Below are 18,387 nucleotides of genomic sequence, written 5' to 3'. Positions count from 1 at the left end.
TTTAAATCTCGGATAATTAAGTTTTTCAAAAGTTAAAATGTAATTTTAAAGGTAGGTGAGAATATATGATAAAGATAGAAATCCTTATTGTAATGAATAAGGATTGGATTATCCTTAAGTGAAAAAATAATAATAATAATTAGGATTAAATTAGACTACATTAAATGAATGGATTTTATTAGAATGATATTAGATTTGAATTTAATCCTAATTAAATTCATTAAGTTAGGTTAATCCAATCCTCATTCACCATAAAGATTTTTATTGTTATTATATACTCTAACACTTAACTTTATTTTTAAAAATTATATTTTCAAATAACACATTTTTAAATTATTATTTTAAAATTACAAGTTTTGAAATCTCAAATGTAGTCAACCAAAATACTTGATTTTTTTTTTTTTAATATAAAATACTTGATATTAGGTTTGGTTTGATGGTGTTGGACCAGCACAGCCAATTGAGAGGTGGTAGAGTAATTGAGACATTTCTCATCTCACACTATTGGCTACGGACCCAACTTTGGCAACTGCTTCCAGAAGGTGTGACTTTCTGGTCAATGCCATTATTTTTTGTGTTTAGGTCTTCGATTTTTTAAAGGGGTAAAAGGCCCGCGAGGTTAACTAATTGCTAATTGCACTAATATCCATATGCTAATCATTGTTAAAGGCGGTTATGAAAAATCACTAACTGCCTATGCGGTTACAGTTAGCAGTTTTAGGTTTAGAAAAAATCGCTAACCGTTAAACGCTAACCGCTTATATATATACATGAAACTACATTGTTTATATATATATATATATATATATATATATATATATATATAAACGATGTCATATGTAGTAAAGTATTATCGTATTACCATAGAATCAACCTCATTTTAATTTTAATTTTTTTTTTTTATAATTGTTTTAATTTTTTCTTTTAAAAAGCGATTATTAGGGTTATTAGCCACTAACCGCTGGTTAACCGTCTGGGCGGTTAGCCGACACGGTTAGTGGATTTTACTAATCACCTAAGTGGTTACGGGTAATAGTTTTAGTTAATAACCGCTAACCGTAATAGCATTTTTACCCCTAATATATATATATATATATATATATATATATATAAAAGGAAGGATAATATGTGAAAATAAAGAATTGAGAACTTTTAATTTTAGATAGAGAGCACTTTCTATCAAAATATGGAGTAAAACTTATTTTTAGAGCCTTCAATATAAAACACAGTATGTTTAATTCAAATTAATTTTATGAACTTTTTCATTAATTATAACTCAGTGGCCACCGCTCACCATATAACCTCCACTCACCTCCGAACTCTCAACACCGGAATCTCCAAAATTAATCAAGACAATAGATCTAATAACTTTATCAACGAGTGTTTGATCTATGAGATAGCTGAGATACCTAATTCTTATTGGGTGTAAAATACCCAATTTACACCACAAGGCTCAGGTTATTATAGTACACCGCCTATAAAATGGTCAAAGAGTATGTCCAAAAATAAGGGTTAGATAGTTCTAGCTTATCCTATTTTCCGCAGGCACAAAGAAAGTAGTAGTTGACAATTCAGATTCTTTTCTTACGACTTGGTGATAAAAGATCTCCTTTGGAAAATAAATAAGTATTTGAAACTTGAGTTACGTTTCAATTTGAAAAACTGTCCTTTCAATTCATGCATGATACATCAAATGAATAAGTCAACAAACCTTTAAAAAAAACAAAAAAAAATTGATTTAGTCAACAAGCAAGATGTGATACAGAAAAATACATTTTAGCCATAAGAATTATCATCATTTTTTGTACTTATTTTACTTCCAATTTTTTTTTAATATGGTATTTTGATTCTTTAAACTGCTGCTCCATTATAAAAAGAACATTCTATGTTATGCTCCTTCCTCATCTCTCATTTCCCTTCTACTCCCCGCTCTTTCCCTTGCCCTCCCCTCATTTTTTTATTTTTTTTTATTTTTATTATTATTTTTTTTTATGTATTTTGTAGGTATTCTCCGACTAGATCAGCAACTTCGGCCTCTTCACTATGCGTCCTTCCACTTTCCACCGTATTGTGCCTTTCATTTCCTCCTCTGCCGCTTCTGCTGCTTGCTGATTGTTTGTTAGTATTTTTTTGTTTTGAATAAGAGATTTATTCTCTCTAGATCTACCCTTATGAGTGAGAATGAATAATTAGGTGATTGTTATTTCTTACGGGCTAGATAATTAGGTATGAGGAGTTATCTCTCACGGCCGATTTAAATAAATTTTGTTAAAAAATTTAGTTACTCATGTCTTAGATCTAGTCTGCTCGAAATAGATCTGCTCTTTAAATGTATTTGTACATGAGTTAGCGTAAGATTGAAGTATAGCATTTAAGAATTTTTGTTATATATATGACTTTATAACCTCATGGCATGTAGCTATAATTTTTGTAAAGTTTTATATTCGTGATCTTTAATTAATGAAATCCTCATATATTCGTGAAAAGAAAAAAAGAAAAAGAAAAAAAAAATTCGATAAAATTGATGGGAAGTGATCATGTGCGCATCATAGTCACATCATAGTCATGTGACTATGTAGGTGTCTCTTTACGTAAAAGACCCTGCAAAATAATTTTAAAAAATAAAATAAAAAGTAAAACTAAAAAAAATAATAATTAAAAAAAAAAAGGTGTTCAATCCACTCCAACGCTCAAAATTCCAAATGGAGGTGGTTGGGCACCCCTTGTATTTTATTTTATAGTTTCTAAGAGTAATTTATTTTAAGGGTAATTTGTTTTAAGAGGTAAACATGACAAGGCCTTGTCAAAAATGGTCGTGAATAATTATAAATACTCAATTGTTATTCAATTTTTATACAATTGGGCTGATGTGTCAATGTCTATCAATCCTTATAACTGTGTGGTCGTTGCACAAAACTCTCACTCATAGTTTGACACATCATCATTGAAGAAAAATTGCAAGAAAAGTATATGTGAGCAAAATACCAGATTATTTCTCTCACACCCATTTGAATCACCACCAACATCCGCCCCCGACACTACCTCACATCACCTCCGTCCCTCTCTCCGCCAGCCACGTGGGGGTGGTTGCCACCCCCAGCCAGATCTGGGGTGGCACGCAACCACCCAAGATGGCCTAGGTGTGGCCGCGTAAGCCACCTTCGGCACAGAGAGAGAGAGAGAGAGAGAGAGAGGGGGGGGGGGGGGGGGCGATCTAGGTAATGAGGGTGGCTGCGAACCACCCCCACCACCCTTGCCAACCTCTACATTTTTTTTTTTTTTTTAAATTAATAAAACCTGATATAATCAGGTGTGGGTGTTTATTTATTTTTAGAGTGTTCCAACTGATGTGGCAACCACTGAATGGTTTGCAGAAAAACCTCATTTTGTGCAAGGACCACATTGAAGTTATTCTCTCTCTCTCTCTCTCTCTCTATATATATATATATATATATATATATATATATATATATATATATATATATATATATATATTAAGAAAGGTTAATGTAATAGTTTATGCACACTGCCACATCAACCTAATTTTATGAACATGGAATAAGAGTTAAGTCTGTAGCATTACTCAAATTGTTTTGTAAAAGTTGTCAAAATGAAATAAAATAAAATAAAAAAGTGCTGAAATAGTAGAATAATGCTATAAATCCTCCTAGAATCATTCTAGGGTCCTCTCAAATGTGATGTGATTTTAAAAATTACTATTAAATTTGAGATGTGATGTATTGAATTTTGATCTATTGGTAGTTTGAAAAGTCACATCACATTTTAGATGATTTCAGGAAGACTTTAAGAAAACATATAGCATTACTCGAAACAATATGGGTACACAAGTGATTATGGTTAGCGATTTTTTTTTTAATCGCAACTGACTTCGGTAGTTAACAATTATTGAAACTCAAAACTGCACTGCTAACCTTGGGCTACTTTTAGAGCATATTTAAATGGTATTAAACACCAAAACTTTCTTCATTTGCGTATATTATTATGTTTTTATATATTATATATAAGGGTAGGCGGTTAGCGGTTATTAATCATCTTCATCTACCTATAAAATCGCTAACAGCACCGTAGCCCACTGGCAACTTATTCCAATTGCTTGCAAAAGTGGTTATACGATTAACATTTATTACTAGTTATCAAGCCGCTAACAAAACAAGACCTACTAAAAAGCACTTTATGCTCAAGAAATATAAGTGTTGTTTTACTGAAGAGAAATGCTAAACATCTAAACATTTTATTCCGAAAGTTGGCTCCCAAATGATGTGTCATCATCCCATGAATTGGGGACACATTAATTTCTCAAAATAATAAATTTCATAAGATGGTAATACATCATTTGGGAACCAACTTTTGAAAAGAAAATTTGGGATGTGTAGCACTTCACTTTACTGAAACAAACAGCCTCTAGAAGAGGAGAGTTTGGTATATAAAAATTTCATATGGCATATTATATATTACACAAGTATCCCAAAAAAAAAAAACAAAAAAAATGCATTTGCGATTTTTCTTTTTTTGGTAAAGAATAAATAGAATATATTTAAATAGTATAAATAATTAAACATACGTAGAGTGTATTATTATTATTTTTTACATGTCCACACAAGAAGAGGGATGAGAATTTGATCTAATGACCTCTGCTTCATACGTCGTGATTTTCAGTTGATTAAATTACCCCTTGAGGGCCATATAAATATAGTGCATTTGAGAAGCCTTTAATCAACCTAAAAAAGTACCAAGCAATAACGTACTATTTTAGATAGAAAATTACAAGAACAAATGGGGAATGGCCTTAGACTAGGGGTGTCAACCCTGTTACAGTTAGCAGTTATTGGCTAAAATCGTTAATCGGAACTAGGGTAGCTGGTTGGCCAATTTTAAAAACCAGAATCGGTTACCGGTTACCCGGTTACGTAATAACCGCCAGTTACCGGTTGGTAACTGGTCATCCAGATTGGTAACCGGGTCCTTAAAAAAAATTGGTATTTATGGCTTATTTTGGGTATTGAGCCTACTTTAAAAAAAAATAAAAAAAATAAAAAAAATAAAAAAGAAAAAAAAAATCCTAGTTTTTTAAAAAATAATTAGGACTTTTTTGGCCCAATAAGCTAGGCTTTGTTTATTTTTTATTTTTTATTTTTTATTGAACTGGTATTCCATTCCTAAGGCTCAAACAGTTCCTTGATCAGAGATTACAGTTTAACGAATGCATGCAAGAGGAAAAATCGTCCCTCCAGAATCTATCTTCATTAACCGTAAGCCCATGTTTTGCGAGCAAGTGAGCAGTAGTGTTGGCTATGTGCTTTGTGTGGCAGATCTGCCATTCCTGGAGGCTATTGAGGATAATCTTTGCGTCATTATGTTAAGGGTATAATATGTTGAAGCAGTTTTCCGAATGATGACGGGGGAAAGGGCCCAGCACAATACTTGATAACCGAGTGTTGAGCTGAGAATGAAGGATAAGGAAAAAGGGATCAAAAGCTGCCGGCGTTGTCCGACCGGTGGAAGCTCCGATGCCTAAGTTAGTTGAAGTGTTCAAAAGAAAGATGAACTTGAAGATTATGGATCAAGGAAAAAATAAGCAAAGTATTCAGTTTGAGGGTAAAAAGAAGTTACCGAAATAGTGAAAGGGAACCCCCCCTTTTATAGGCATCAGATTGTACCTGTTCATCTAACACTGTGGACTTTTACCAAGGGTCCACGTGTCAACAATATATCGGAGAACATCAAATAGGATATTTATTCAGATATGTTTATTATTTCCTGAGGGTAACACTCGGTACTTACCTCAGGCTCGGCTAACCGAGCCTGATAACCGAGTGTCGATAATATAATCTATATAAGCCTAAGTCTGTCGAACATGAGTTTATTTTGAACAGTAAAAATAACCAAGTGTGGGGAATGGGCCGGTAGGTTCGAACTAGGCCCAACCCAGCGGAAACATGATCCAACAGTTACCCCCAAATTTCCTTTTCTAACAGAACAAGGAAATTACATGTAGAAAACCGAGTGTAGGTCAGTTTTTATAAGCTCGGTTTTGACTTTTGGCAAAATGACGCGAATTGATTGATTTTTTGAATTTCAATTGTTGAATTTTGAATTTCAAAAAATAAAACTGAAGCATTTGGGATGCTTACCTCCGCCTTTTTGCGAGCCATGCGTCGGATTTCTGGTGGTTTCACGTTTTCTGTAGTAGACACGCGTCAGCTTCTGCACCGGGAAAGAAATGCAGAGACGTCGCTTCGCCGAACCCGCTACCTAGGGTATTCAATGCATCGTTTGGTCTTCTTTCGCAGGTCTTTATAAACCTTCCTTCCCCTTTGTTTATGCTTCATTTTTACTTCACAGACGCCATTGTTGCTCTTTCGGAGTTCTATCGATCTTCTTCTTTCTTCTCAACTTGGCATTTTCTTCGTACAAGCCCTTTTTACAAGTAGTGCATATCAAAAATTCGGTTGAGTCTGTTGTTGTGGTTGAACCTTTCATGCACCTAAACTACCCCATACTTCTTTACCTGGGCTCTGTCCTCCCTCTCCATTTCCTGTCTTATAATCCTCTGATATCGATACCTGATGAGTCTCAAGGTTGAAGACGTTCCCAAGGAACTGGGTGAATCACACCCAGTTCCATGGAGATCCAAACTGTCGGGGGAAAATGAACAGCAGATCCGTGAAGCTTGTCACCTTCCTAACTCGGTTCAGTTACGGTTTGACGACGATAAAGTTGGGGCTGTGGTGGATGTCGATAGTAAAGAAGCCTGCGTTTATTTGGACATGTTCCAGATTGGTTTGAGGTTGCTTTCCCGAGGGTAGTTCAGGAGTTGCTGAGTTACGTTCGGATAGCTCCACATCAGTTGGCGCCGAACGGTTGGAGAGTATTCTTTGCCTCCATGATTGCTTGGCCAATGATCCTCGGGGTGGATTATCCACTCACAGTTGCGGAGTTTCTCTCGGTTTACCGACTGACGAAGTGTTCCAGAACCGAGTTTCTGTACACTTTCCAGCTCAGAAAGAAAAAGAAACTCTTCACCTTCAGGCGTACATATTCGAGCAACCACGAGTGGAAGGATGAGTTTTTCTTTGTACAAGGTGACTGGGAATTCTCACATTCTGAAGTAATCAGGGACCCAAGCGTCCCTCTAGAAACTACTGCCCCGTCAAACCGAGGTAAAGCCGAGTTTCTCACTTTGTTCGTTTTACTTCTCTTTTGCGGCAAAACTATTTCTGACATTTGTTTTTTAGGTCAACAAGAACCTCGTTTAACCCCGGTAGAGGAGAAACGTGTGAAGGATGTGCTGAGGTACGACGAGCTTAATCCTCTGAAGATGGATTACGACATCATCATGGTTGAGGAGAACCTGAGGCGATATGTGTGGACCCCTGCACCCGCGAGGCTAGTAGAAGCTACTACGCCGAGAGTAACAACTACCGAGGTGCCGAGAAGCCCGACTGCTAAGGCTGCCGAGTCTTCCAAAGGGAAGGGAGAGGAAAGCTGAAGATGTTCCTCTGAAGAAACACTTGGCGAGGCCACCAGTTAGTGCAAGAGTCTCGCTGACGATGGCTGGCGAGCCTGAGGGTCCCAAAATCCCCTCTCTAAAGAAGAGCAAGAAACGAGTAAAGACCACTGCGGGAAAGATTAAAAAGAAAATTAGGGCTGCCGAGGATAGCTCGCAAACAGCTGGACTTGTTGCTGATCTCGCATCGGAAGAAGTAATAGCACACCCGGTCGACATACATGGAGAAACAGGAAATGGGGGCGCCAACGATCCGAATGCCCCTAAGCCTGAAGTAACTGCTCCCCACATCAGGGCATATTCCAATGTCCTTGGCGGAGTCAGGGAGCTCCTGAGTAGGCAGGATAAGTTGGCTCAGGATGCCCTTCTTGCAAAGCGGACTCCTCCGTCTTCTTCTTCCAAACCTACCAGAGCCAAAGTTTCAACTTCTGAAGCTTTGGAAGTCACACCCCCCTCTGCCGTTCCTCGTCCCTCTATTCCAACTGAGGCCGTACAAATAAGTTCTTTTGAATCCGAGGAACAAGATCCCATAAAGGTTGATGAAGTGTACGCCTTCTTGGCCTCCAAAACAACACCTGCAGTACCCTTGGCGGTTATCCACCCAGGACAAACCGAAGGTGAGCCTTCGTTCCCACGCCCCGAGGTTGACAGAACTGAGCCTATGGTTGAAGAGATCATAGGTAGTGGGCCTGAGGTTGAAGAACTGGCCACTTCTGGTCCCTCGGTCACCGAGGTTGCTGACTAAGTGCCGGTATTTATCGAGCCAATGGACACCGAACAAACCTTTGTCGAAGAGGTGGTTGAAGTGTCCGAGGATGAAGAGCAACTGGACGCGGAACTTGCAGCAACCGCTAGTGGAGTTGCTAAAGAGGAAGTGGGCTTCAAGTTTCCAGTTGGCGGTGAATCGCCACATCTTGGAGAATCGTCCCAACCTGTGAAGAGCGAACCACCGAGCATGACTACGGAGAGTCCTTTTGAGCCTCCGACAAATATTTACATGGACAAACCTGCCGGGTCTTCAAGGGCAGCCGATTCCTCGGCAGAGCGTACACTTGACCCAATCTTTTGGACTATTGGGGAGCCTGTCTCTCAGCTAGGTGACAAATGGCTCGACAATCCTTTCGCTTTACTGGCCAGTGCGATCCTAGCCACTAATCCAGTGGACATAAGTGCTCAATTCCCCAAGGAAGTGATGGAGCATATGTTGTACCATCAGCTAGAGGTAAATATATTCCCACTTACTTGGTTTCTGATAGCAATATTTTTGTTCTAATAAACTTCTTAATATTTGCAGGGGTCAATGAATAGCATGAACTACTACCTTCGTTTTAGAAGGTCCGCTTAGAGTATGGCTCGGGAAACCGAGGAAATCGAGAAGAAGCTTGAGGAAGCTGAAGTCGAGATACAACATCTGGAAGCTCAAAGTGCTGGGGCTATCTCTCGGTCTCAGGAGTTGGAATTTGAATTGGTTGTCGGGAGGATAAAATACGAGAGTTTACTAGCTGACTTCTCGATCCTTGAGGAGGGAGCAACTTGGCTCAAAAAGAGCTTTGACGAAATCTCGGCATTGGAGCCTGAAAGTACCAAAAAGAAGCTTGAAGATGCTGAGGTTGAGCTAAACCGAGTTCAAGAGATGTCTACTCAGCAAGGGAACGAGCTCCTCCTTGCTAAACAGCAAATTCAAGATCTGGACGCTCGGTGCTCTCAATATCTTTCCCAAATTCGAAAACAAGGAATCCAGGGGATTGTTGAGAGAGCCAGGAATAGACAATTGCTTCTCGATAATTCAGCCCTGGTCGATAAGGTGGCTTCCTATAAAGAAAAGCACGTTGAGGCCGAACTTCAATGTCGAGCCGCTGAGTCTCGAATTAATCAGGTTTCTGAAGAGTTGGAAAAAGCTCAGAAATACTCGGCCATTCAGTGCACCAGAGCTGAAGTAGCTGAGGAAAAACTGAAAGCCAATGAAGAGCAACTTCTAGCCTCAGAGAAAAGGCGAAAGTTGGCAAAGAAGAAAGCCAAAACTGCCGTCAAGAGAGCTGAGGGTCTTAAAGGGAAATTCCTGCGAGCTAAGGAGCAAGTGTTCAGATACAGGAATAAAGCTCGGGATTTCTACAAACAGCTCTCCTTTGCCTCCTGGGCTTGAGACTATGGTTGGGGCACAGGTTTCATCTCGGGTTTCGAAACCTTCCGCAGCTGGTCGAAGAATCCTCCCGAGGGTGTCTACCTTAACACCATAAAACCCGAAGATGTTCCTCCCACAGAAGAGGCCATTTCGAAGATTGCCATACTTGGCAAAGAGCAGATGCCTGATTGCAAAGGTATCACGATGTTCGGCTTCGACCCATTCGCTCAGCGTGCGACTGGGGAATCCTCTGCTGCAGCTGAACGTCTTAGGGCTGAAAAATCTTCAACTGTTGATTCGGAAGAATCAATAATTGTTTTTTATGACGAATGGGACCGTGCTTCCTCTTGATCTTCTTGATTTTTCCGAATGTAAATATCAGAGATAACATTTGTCTTTTTTGTATCTAATTATCTTAGCTTGTAAATGAAAGAAATTTTTCCATAATGAAAGAAATAAATTTTCGTTCTTTTGCTAATATCAACCTTAATATCAACCTTGCACATCGATAGATCTCAGCAACTTCATGCAAACACACACCGATAGATCTCAGCAACTTCATGCAAGCACACTATGTATACCCCCCCGATTCCCATAGTTTATAAATGCAATTTATACTGATGGGAATCTTTAACGAGGCATAAAAACTTGAACTGAGTGAAAAACTTGAATTTATATCATAATATGCTGTATATTTGACCGAGAATGTGCTGCTTGTGAATAAATCATGTTTAACCATGGTAACAGTATATTTTGTTTGAGGAAACTGCTTGGTGTGAAGGCTTAATACTTGGTGGGTGTTATAGTTGTAAGGATGCTTATGAACTTCATCATCGGGAAAGTGCCTTAGTAATGTTTACCAAAATACGTTCGGGAACCTCTCTTGCTATATTTCTCCGACGTAAAACCTTCGAATAAAGGTTAAGTTTGGAAAGCGCTTTGTTTTGCTATATTTTCAAACTCTTCCTTGGGAAAGCACCTTAGTGACGTTTCGCCGAGTTACGCTCGGGAATTCTCAGGCTATATTTCGCCGAAGGGGAACCTTTGACCAAAAGGTTTAAGTTTGGAAAGCACTTTGTTTTGCTATATTTCCAAACTCTTCCTCTGGAAAGCGCCTTAGCGATATTTCACCGAACTAGATTCGAGAAACTCTCTAGGTATATTTCGCTGAAGGGTTGGAGAGTGCTATAAGTATTTCTTCAAAAGATGACTCTCGGAAAAGTACTTTTAGTTTAGCTACATTTTTCGAGTATAGAATAGAGAGTTTCATTGGATGCTGAGCTTTGACATGTTTTGGCATGCTCGGGCATTTGGCTTGCTCATGTTCTTCTTCCTCGGGAAAGCGTCTTAGCGACATTTGACCGAGCAAAACTCGGTAAATTCTCCGGCTATATTTCGCCGAGGTAGAACCTTTTTAGAAAAAGGTTTACATTCGTTTAGTGAAAGTGCCTCGGTAAGAACATATCGAGTGATGCTCGAGAATTCTATGGCCATTTTTCACTGAAGGTTTTCAGAAAGTGTTTATAAGCATCTTTCTAAAGATTGTTTTTATCTGAATTTAATGTCCGAACGTTAACCAAAGACATGGGCTGCCACATGCTTAAAATTTCTGCATGATTATAACCTCAGAGGATCCTTCATTATTATGCATCGATTTAACCATAAAAAGAATACAATAAAAGTGATGCTCTGAGATTTATATTCTATACAAAATACTTCTTAAGATGTTCAGCATTCCATGGTCGTTGGAGTTGTTTTCCTTTAGAGTTTGTAAGATGGTAAGCTCCCGCTTTGCCACATTTGATCACCTGGTATGGTCCTTCCCAATTCGGTGCGAGTTTTCCTTCGGTTGCATCTTTGGTTGCCAAGGTGACTTTTTTCAGAACCAAATCTCCAACTTGGAAACTACGATGTTTTACCCGTTGGTTGAAATACCGAGCAACTCTTTGCTGGTATGCTGCCATTGTGACTTGAGCCTGATCTTGTTTCTATTGTAGCAAGTCCAAATGTAGCTTCAAACCTTCGCTGTTGAGATTGGGGTTGAATGTGTCCACTCAAAAACTCTCCGATCCGACCTCTGCAGGGATGACAGCCTCGGTTCCGTAGGCTAAGGCGAAAGGAGTTTCCCCAGTCGGAGTTCTTCTGGTTGTGCGATATGCCCACAAAACTTCAGGAAGATTTTCCGCCCATCCCCCTTTGTGCTGATCGAGCTTCTTCTTCAGAATCTTGAATATGGTTTTGTTAGTTGCTTCTACTTGTCCATTTGCTTGGGGATGTCCTGGGGATGAAAAGTATTGCCGAACATGAAGTCCGGCACACCAATTTCGAAAGGTCTCACAGTCAAACTGTTTACCATTGTCTGTAACAACGGCATGAGGAATCCCATATCGACAAATGACACTTTTCCAAAGAAATTTCTCGATGTTCTTTGCAGTAATATTCACCAGAGCTTTAGCCTTTGCCCACTTGGTGAAATAATCGACAGCGACTACAACGAACCGCACTCCTCCTTTGCTTGTAGGTAATGGCCCTACTATATCCACCCCCCATTGTGAAAACAGCCATGGCGAGGAAACCGAGCTAAGTTCTTCAGGAGGTTGCTTGGTAACGTTGGCAAAGCGTTGACAACTGTCACAAGTTTTGACCATGTTTATGGAGTCCTGGTTCATACTCGGCCAAAAGAACCCTGCTCTCACCGCTTTGTGTGCTAAAATGTGGGCTCCCGAGTGACTGCCACAGATTCTTTCATGAATCTCATGAAGGATATAATCACCCTCTTCTTTAGAGACACATTTAAGGAGAGGTAACATAAAACCTCGTTTAAAAAGAGCTCTATTGACCAGCGCGAACCGAGCAGCCTTTCTTTTTAATTGCACTGCCTTCCTCTTATCTCTTGGCAGAATTCCCTTTTCGAGGTAATTAACAATTTCTTCAGCCCAAGCAGGCATGACTTCGATAGTTAAAATAAAAACCTTCTCAACGGTGGAAGGTTGTTGCTGAATTTGTACTATTTGGTCAGTCTCCCCCACTTCACACTCGGTTGAAGAGCCCAAATGGGCTAGATGGTTTGCCTTCTAATTCTCTTATCTTGGAATTTTAACAATGGAAAACTTTTTGAAAGTTTTTTGCATACATTGAATTTTGGGTAAGTAGAGTTTCATCTTGCTGCCCTTAGCCTCAAACTCACCGCGAATGTGGCCGACAATAACTTGAGAATCGCTCTGCACCTTTACAAACTCTGCCTCCAGCTCTTGGGCTAAACCGAGTCCAGCTATTACAGCTTCATACTCGGCTTCATTGTTAGTAGTTTTAAATTCCAATCACAATGAACTCTTCAACTCTCTTCCATCTGGTGTAATAATTACAACCCCAGCTCCGCCATTTCTTTTGGTGGATGAACCATCTACATAAATTACCCATGTTTTCTCCTTCGGCCAATCCTCTTGGTTTTGAACGTTGGTGAATTCCGCCACAAAGTCTGCTAGAGCCTGTCCTTCAACAGCATTGCGTGAAACAAAGTGAATGTCGAATTCACTATTCTCAATCGCCCAGTTGACTAACCGACCAGACAAGTCCAATTTCCGAAGTACTTTTTTCAATGGATACTTGGTCAAAACATTGATTGTATGAGCTTGGAAATATGGTCGGAGCTTCCTGGAAGCAACTACCAGGGCGAAAGCAAGTTTCTCCATCTGTACGTATCTCTCCTCGGCCCCATGTAACGCTCGGCTCATAAAGTAAACCGGCTTCTGAACACCCTCTTCTTCTCGAATCAAGGCTGCACTGACCGCAGTTGGAGATACGGCTAAGTATAAATATAATACTTCTCCAGGGATAGCTCGGCTAAGAAGAGGTGGACTGACCAGGTACCTCTTAAGTTGCTCGAATGCATGCTCGCATTCTTCAGACCGTTCGAAAGCTTTGCGTAAAAACTTAAAAAATGGGAGACACTTATCTGTAGATCGAGAGATGAACCTATTTAAAGCTGTGATTCTTCCTGTCAATTGTTGAACTTGCTTCACATTTTTTGGAGATTGCATATCCAACACCTCCTGGATCTTCTCTGGATTAGCTTCAATTCCTCGGCTAGACACCATATAACCGAGGAACTTCCTAGATGAAACTCCAAATGCACATTTCGTAGGATTAAGTTTCATTTTGAAACGCTTCAATATCCTAAATGCCTCCTGCAAATCTCTCACATGATCTATCCGCAGCTTGCTTTTGACCAGCATGTTGTCGACATAAACCTCCATGTTCTTCCCAATTTGCTCTTGAAACATCTTGTTTACCAGCCTTTGGTAAGTTGCACCGGCCTTTTTCAAACCAAATGGCATAACTTTGTAGCAGCATAAGCCACAGTCGGTGATGAAAGCTGTCTTTTCTTGATCAAATGGATGTATAAAAATCTGATTATAACCCGAGAAGGCATCCATGAGGCTGAACAGCTCATACCCTGCCGTTGCATCAACTAAAGAGCTAATATGGGGTAGCGAAAAACTATCCTTTGGGCAAGCCTTGTTAAGATCGGTAAAATCCACACACATCCTCCACTTCCCAGAAGACTTCTTAACCATCACTACATTGGACAACCAATCAGGGTAATGTGCTTCTTCGATAAACTGGGTTTTTAGAAGTTTGTCCACCTCCTCGGCAATTGCCATGTTCCTGTCATGAGCAAATTTCCTTCGCTTTTGCTTCACTGGTTTAGCTTCTGGATTAATGTTCAAGTGATGAACAATATCCTTGGGATTAATCCCTGGCATGTCTTCAGGAGACCATGCAAAAACTTCAAAGTTTTGCTGGAGAAACCGAACAAGGACCTCTTTAACCCTAGAGGTTAGATGAGAACCGATCTTGACAACTTTTCCCTCAGCGATAGATACATCAATTAATGGTTCAGCTGGCTCATTTCTCAACTGCATCTTTCACTCATCACCTAGGTTGCCGATCTTTAAAAGTGCTGACTTTGGGCATTTCTTCAAAGACGTATGGTAACACCTTCTGGTAACAACTTGGTCTCCCTTAACTTCGCCGACTCCCTCAATGGTTGGGAACTTCACTTTCAAGTGATAGGTAGAAGTAACCGCTCTCAATTGATTCAAAGCTGGACGACCGATGATCATGTTATAAGCTGATGGTCGGTCGATGACCAAAAAATCTACCATGATAGTGGATTGCCTGGGAGCGGTCCCCGCTGTGACTAGAAGAGCAATCAACCCAATGGGTTGGACACGCTCACCTGCAAACCCTATCAATGGTGATAGGAAAGGTTTCAACTTCTCTTGGCTAATGCCCAATTGTTGAACAACTGTCCAATAAATAATGTCAGCCGAGTTTCCATTGTCTATCAACACTCGGTGAACGGCATGGTTAGCCACCGTTAGAGTTATCACCAATGCATCATCATGTGGCATTGAGACTTCTTTCGCATTTTCCTCCGAAAATGTTAGAATACTCGGTTCTTGTTTCTGGATTTTGAAGGGTTTTTCAAGCACTAGGATTTCTTCCATTCTCGCCTGCTTGGCATAAGCCTTCCTCGCCGAGCTTGATTCTCCTCCACTAGCAAGGCCTCCCGAGATGGTACGAATCTCGTCAATAATAGCTTGGTTCTGGGGACTCTGCTGTTGATTCTGCGAAACCCTCGGTTCCTCACACCTCTGCCTTTGATTGCGTGATCGATCATTATTCTGTCCCGAATGCTGACCCTGACCATCCAAGGCGCTCTTCCCCTTGCCATTTTCTTCAGCTAAGAAATTCAGTAACTTTCCATACCTCAAAAATTTTTCAATCTCGAACTGAAGACTGATACAATCCTCGGTTTGATGCCCATGATCATTATGATACTCACAAAACTTTCGAGTATTACGATTCTGGGGAGGAGACTTCATCCTACCTAGCCATCGGAAGCTCGGATCCTTTTTAACTTCCATGAACACCTTATAAACAGTTGTATTCAGGGGTGTCCATCCCACATATTGTTGATGCTGATTTGGCCGAGGAGGTAGATCGACCTTTCTTTCCAGCATCTTAGGATTTTGGTGATCCTTTTTTTTCTTCTTGACAAAGACCCTCGGTTTCGTCATACCTGGATCAACAGCAGGTTTGTTCTCAACAGCTTTAGATTTCAGCAAAGCTGAGATAGTCTCTTCCTGGTTGATGAACTCCTCTGCCTTGTTGTTGAATTGTCGCAAAGTTCCTATTTTTGGCCTTTTGGACAACTCGGCCATCAGAGGCCCTTCAGTCTGTATTCCGTGCATCAATGCTGAGAGAATGGTTTGCTCGTCAGTACTCTCCACCGCTAGCTTCTCCCGATTGAACCGCAACAAATAATCCTTCAAGGACTCGTTCTTCCCTCGCACTAGGGATAATAGGTATGCTGGATTCTTCTTTCTTCTTCGAACGGCAAGAAATTGTCCTAAGAACTGCTGCCCAAGATATTCAAAATTATCAATAGATTTAGGACTCAGACTTCCAAACCATTCTTTGGCAACTCCCCTTAGAGTTAACGGGAAGGCTCGGCAAGCGATTTCGTCAGGAGTTTCATGAAGGATGATGTGAGCTCGGAAGCTTTCCATGTGGTCGGAAGGATCTCCACTTCCGTCATATTCGCTGATCCAAGGAACCTTAAAACTACTAGGCATTGGAAACCTCATCACCCGATCAGTAAAAGGAAAATTGGTATATTGCATGAGATCCTCAGTGCCGGACCAATTTTCCCCATTTTCGATTAAGAAAGCCATATTTTCAAACTTCTCCTTGAGATCTTTAACGTCTTTATGCACGGCAGCCTCAATAGGCTTGTCAAAATGCGACCGAGCATGACGAGAATGGCTACCTTGGGAATGACTATGGTGAGTTTTGGCGTGACTGGACTCGCCATGGTGTGATTTACCACCAAGCTATGAACTTTTGGCGTGCTCTCGTCGGTGAGTGTTTGCTTTGGACTGAACAGTATGAGGATTTCCTCGTATTGAACTTCCAGCGTCTTGTTGGGTTGATGGATGTCGAGCTGATGGTGGTGGCTCCCCTAAAGGACTCCTCTCGTCTTCTCTTCTATGCCGAATCTTCTCTAGGAGGCAACCTAGAGACGATCTCTTCATTCTGCTTTCTCATAGCCTCAACAAATTCGGCTATTCGTTCCATGAAATCTAACATGATGGCTGTTTGGAAATTTGGATCGTGTGAGGTTTCGGGTACATCTGGTTGGATGATTGGGATAAGATGTGGAGATGTGCTGGGGTGTGGGGGTGTGTTCACCATATCGGAATATATGAGATTAGTAAGAACCGATAAAAGTCGGTTCCCACAGACGGCGCCAAACTGTTGAAGCAGTTTTCCGAATGATGACGTGGGAAAGGGGCCAGCACAATACTTGATAGCCGAGTGTTGAGCTAAGAATGAAGGATAAGGAAAAAGGGATCAAAGCTGCCGGCGTTGTCCGGCCGGTGGAAGCTCCGATGCCTAAGTTAGTTGAAGTGTTCAAAAGAAAGATGAACTTGAAGATTATGGATCAGGGAAAAGATAAGCAAAGTATTCAGTTTGAGGGTAAAAAGAAGTTACCGAAATAGTGAAAGGGAACCCCCCTTTTATAGGCATCATATTGTACTTGTTCATCTAACACTGTGGACTTTTACCAAGGGTCCACGTGTCAACAATATATCGGAGAACATCAAATAGGATATTTATTCAGATATGTTTATTATTTCCTAAGGGTAACACTCGGTACTTACCTCAGGCTTGGCTAACCGAGCCTGATAACCGAGTGTCGATAATATAATCTAGATAAGCCTAAGTCTGTCGAACATGAGTTTATCTTTAACAGTAAAAATAACCGAGTGTGGGGAATGGGCCGGTAGGTTCGAACTAGGCCCAACCCAGCGGAAACATGATCCAACATAATAATAGGGGTATTTTAGATTTAAAATACTTTAGGATAATATGTTATCTATATAGATATCATTAGATTATTTAAATATTAGAGATAAGTATTAGTTAGTATAATTTAAGTATTAGGGATAAGTATTGTCAGTAGTTTATTCTAATTAATCTTTTATTTTACTATGCATTGTAATTGTCTATTTAAAGACATCAAGCTCATTAATGAAAGGGATCAGAAAATTAATTCCAAACCTTGAGTTTATAAAGGGTTTTTTAGGTTTCCTCAAAATCTAAAAGGTTTAGGTTCCCTTTGAATCTAAGGTCAAGGTTCCCTCAGAACCTATAATCTACCCCGTTACGTATTAACGTAACACATTAACCATAGTGCCGAATCTGCTCCAGCAGCAGCCATCCCCTACAAAGCTTTTACGACCTCAAACGAGTCTCCTCGAGAATGACCTTGGAAAAACCCATGGATGTGCAAACTTCCACCATTTTCCATGTTGCTATAGCTTCTGCTGTGGTGGGATCAGTGACTTGAGGTCGCGATGCACACAGGGCTGCTAAGATAGTACCAATGTGATCACATGCGATGATGCCAATTCCCATTTTCTGCCTCCCAATATCAATAGTAGCGTCCTAGTTCAGCTTTATCAATCCTGCACGAGGCTTGCGCCACTTCGTGGTCATTGGGTCGGGGCGCTTAGGGCTCTCCATCCTCCTTTCATGCTCCGCCTTATAGAAGTTTTCAAGCTGGCATGTTGCGGTCTCCAATATTATATGGGTTGGCGATGTGAACTCTCCCCCAAACACCACATTGTTCCTCCGCAGCCATAACACTGTAGACACCACTGCC

At 40.4% G+C, this 18,387-nt stretch overlaps 1 protein-coding gene across 1 annotated transcript; it reads right to left on the bottom strand.

The window, feature by feature from the left end:
- Positions 1–14,578: 14,578 nt before the first annotated feature.
- On the bottom strand, positions 14,579–16,393 carry LOC132169590 (uncharacterized). Its single transcript, XM_088514630.1, has one exon. It carries the CDS (start codon positions 16,391–16,393, stop codon positions 14,579–14,581), a length of 1,815 nt encoding a protein of 604 aa, XP_088370756.1.
- Between the last annotated feature and the right edge of the window lie 1,994 nt (positions 16,394–18,387).

This window comes from Corylus avellana, chromosome 1 (genome assembly GCF_965113065.1).
Source record: "Corylus avellana chromosome 1, dhCorAvel1.hap1.2, whole genome shotgun sequence".
Taxonomy (NCBI): domain Eukaryota; kingdom Viridiplantae; phylum Streptophyta; class Magnoliopsida; order Fagales; family Betulaceae; genus Corylus; species Corylus avellana.
The sequence above is the reverse complement of the archived record's forward strand: the minus strand, read 5'-3'. Positions and strand labels throughout refer to the sequence as shown.

Bases quoted from the DNA above. Each gene is read 5' to 3' on its own strand.
- LOC132169590 (XM_088514630.1), bottom strand. From the start codon at position 16,393: ATGGCTTTCTTAATCGAAAATGGGGAAAATTGGTCCGGCACTGAGGAT.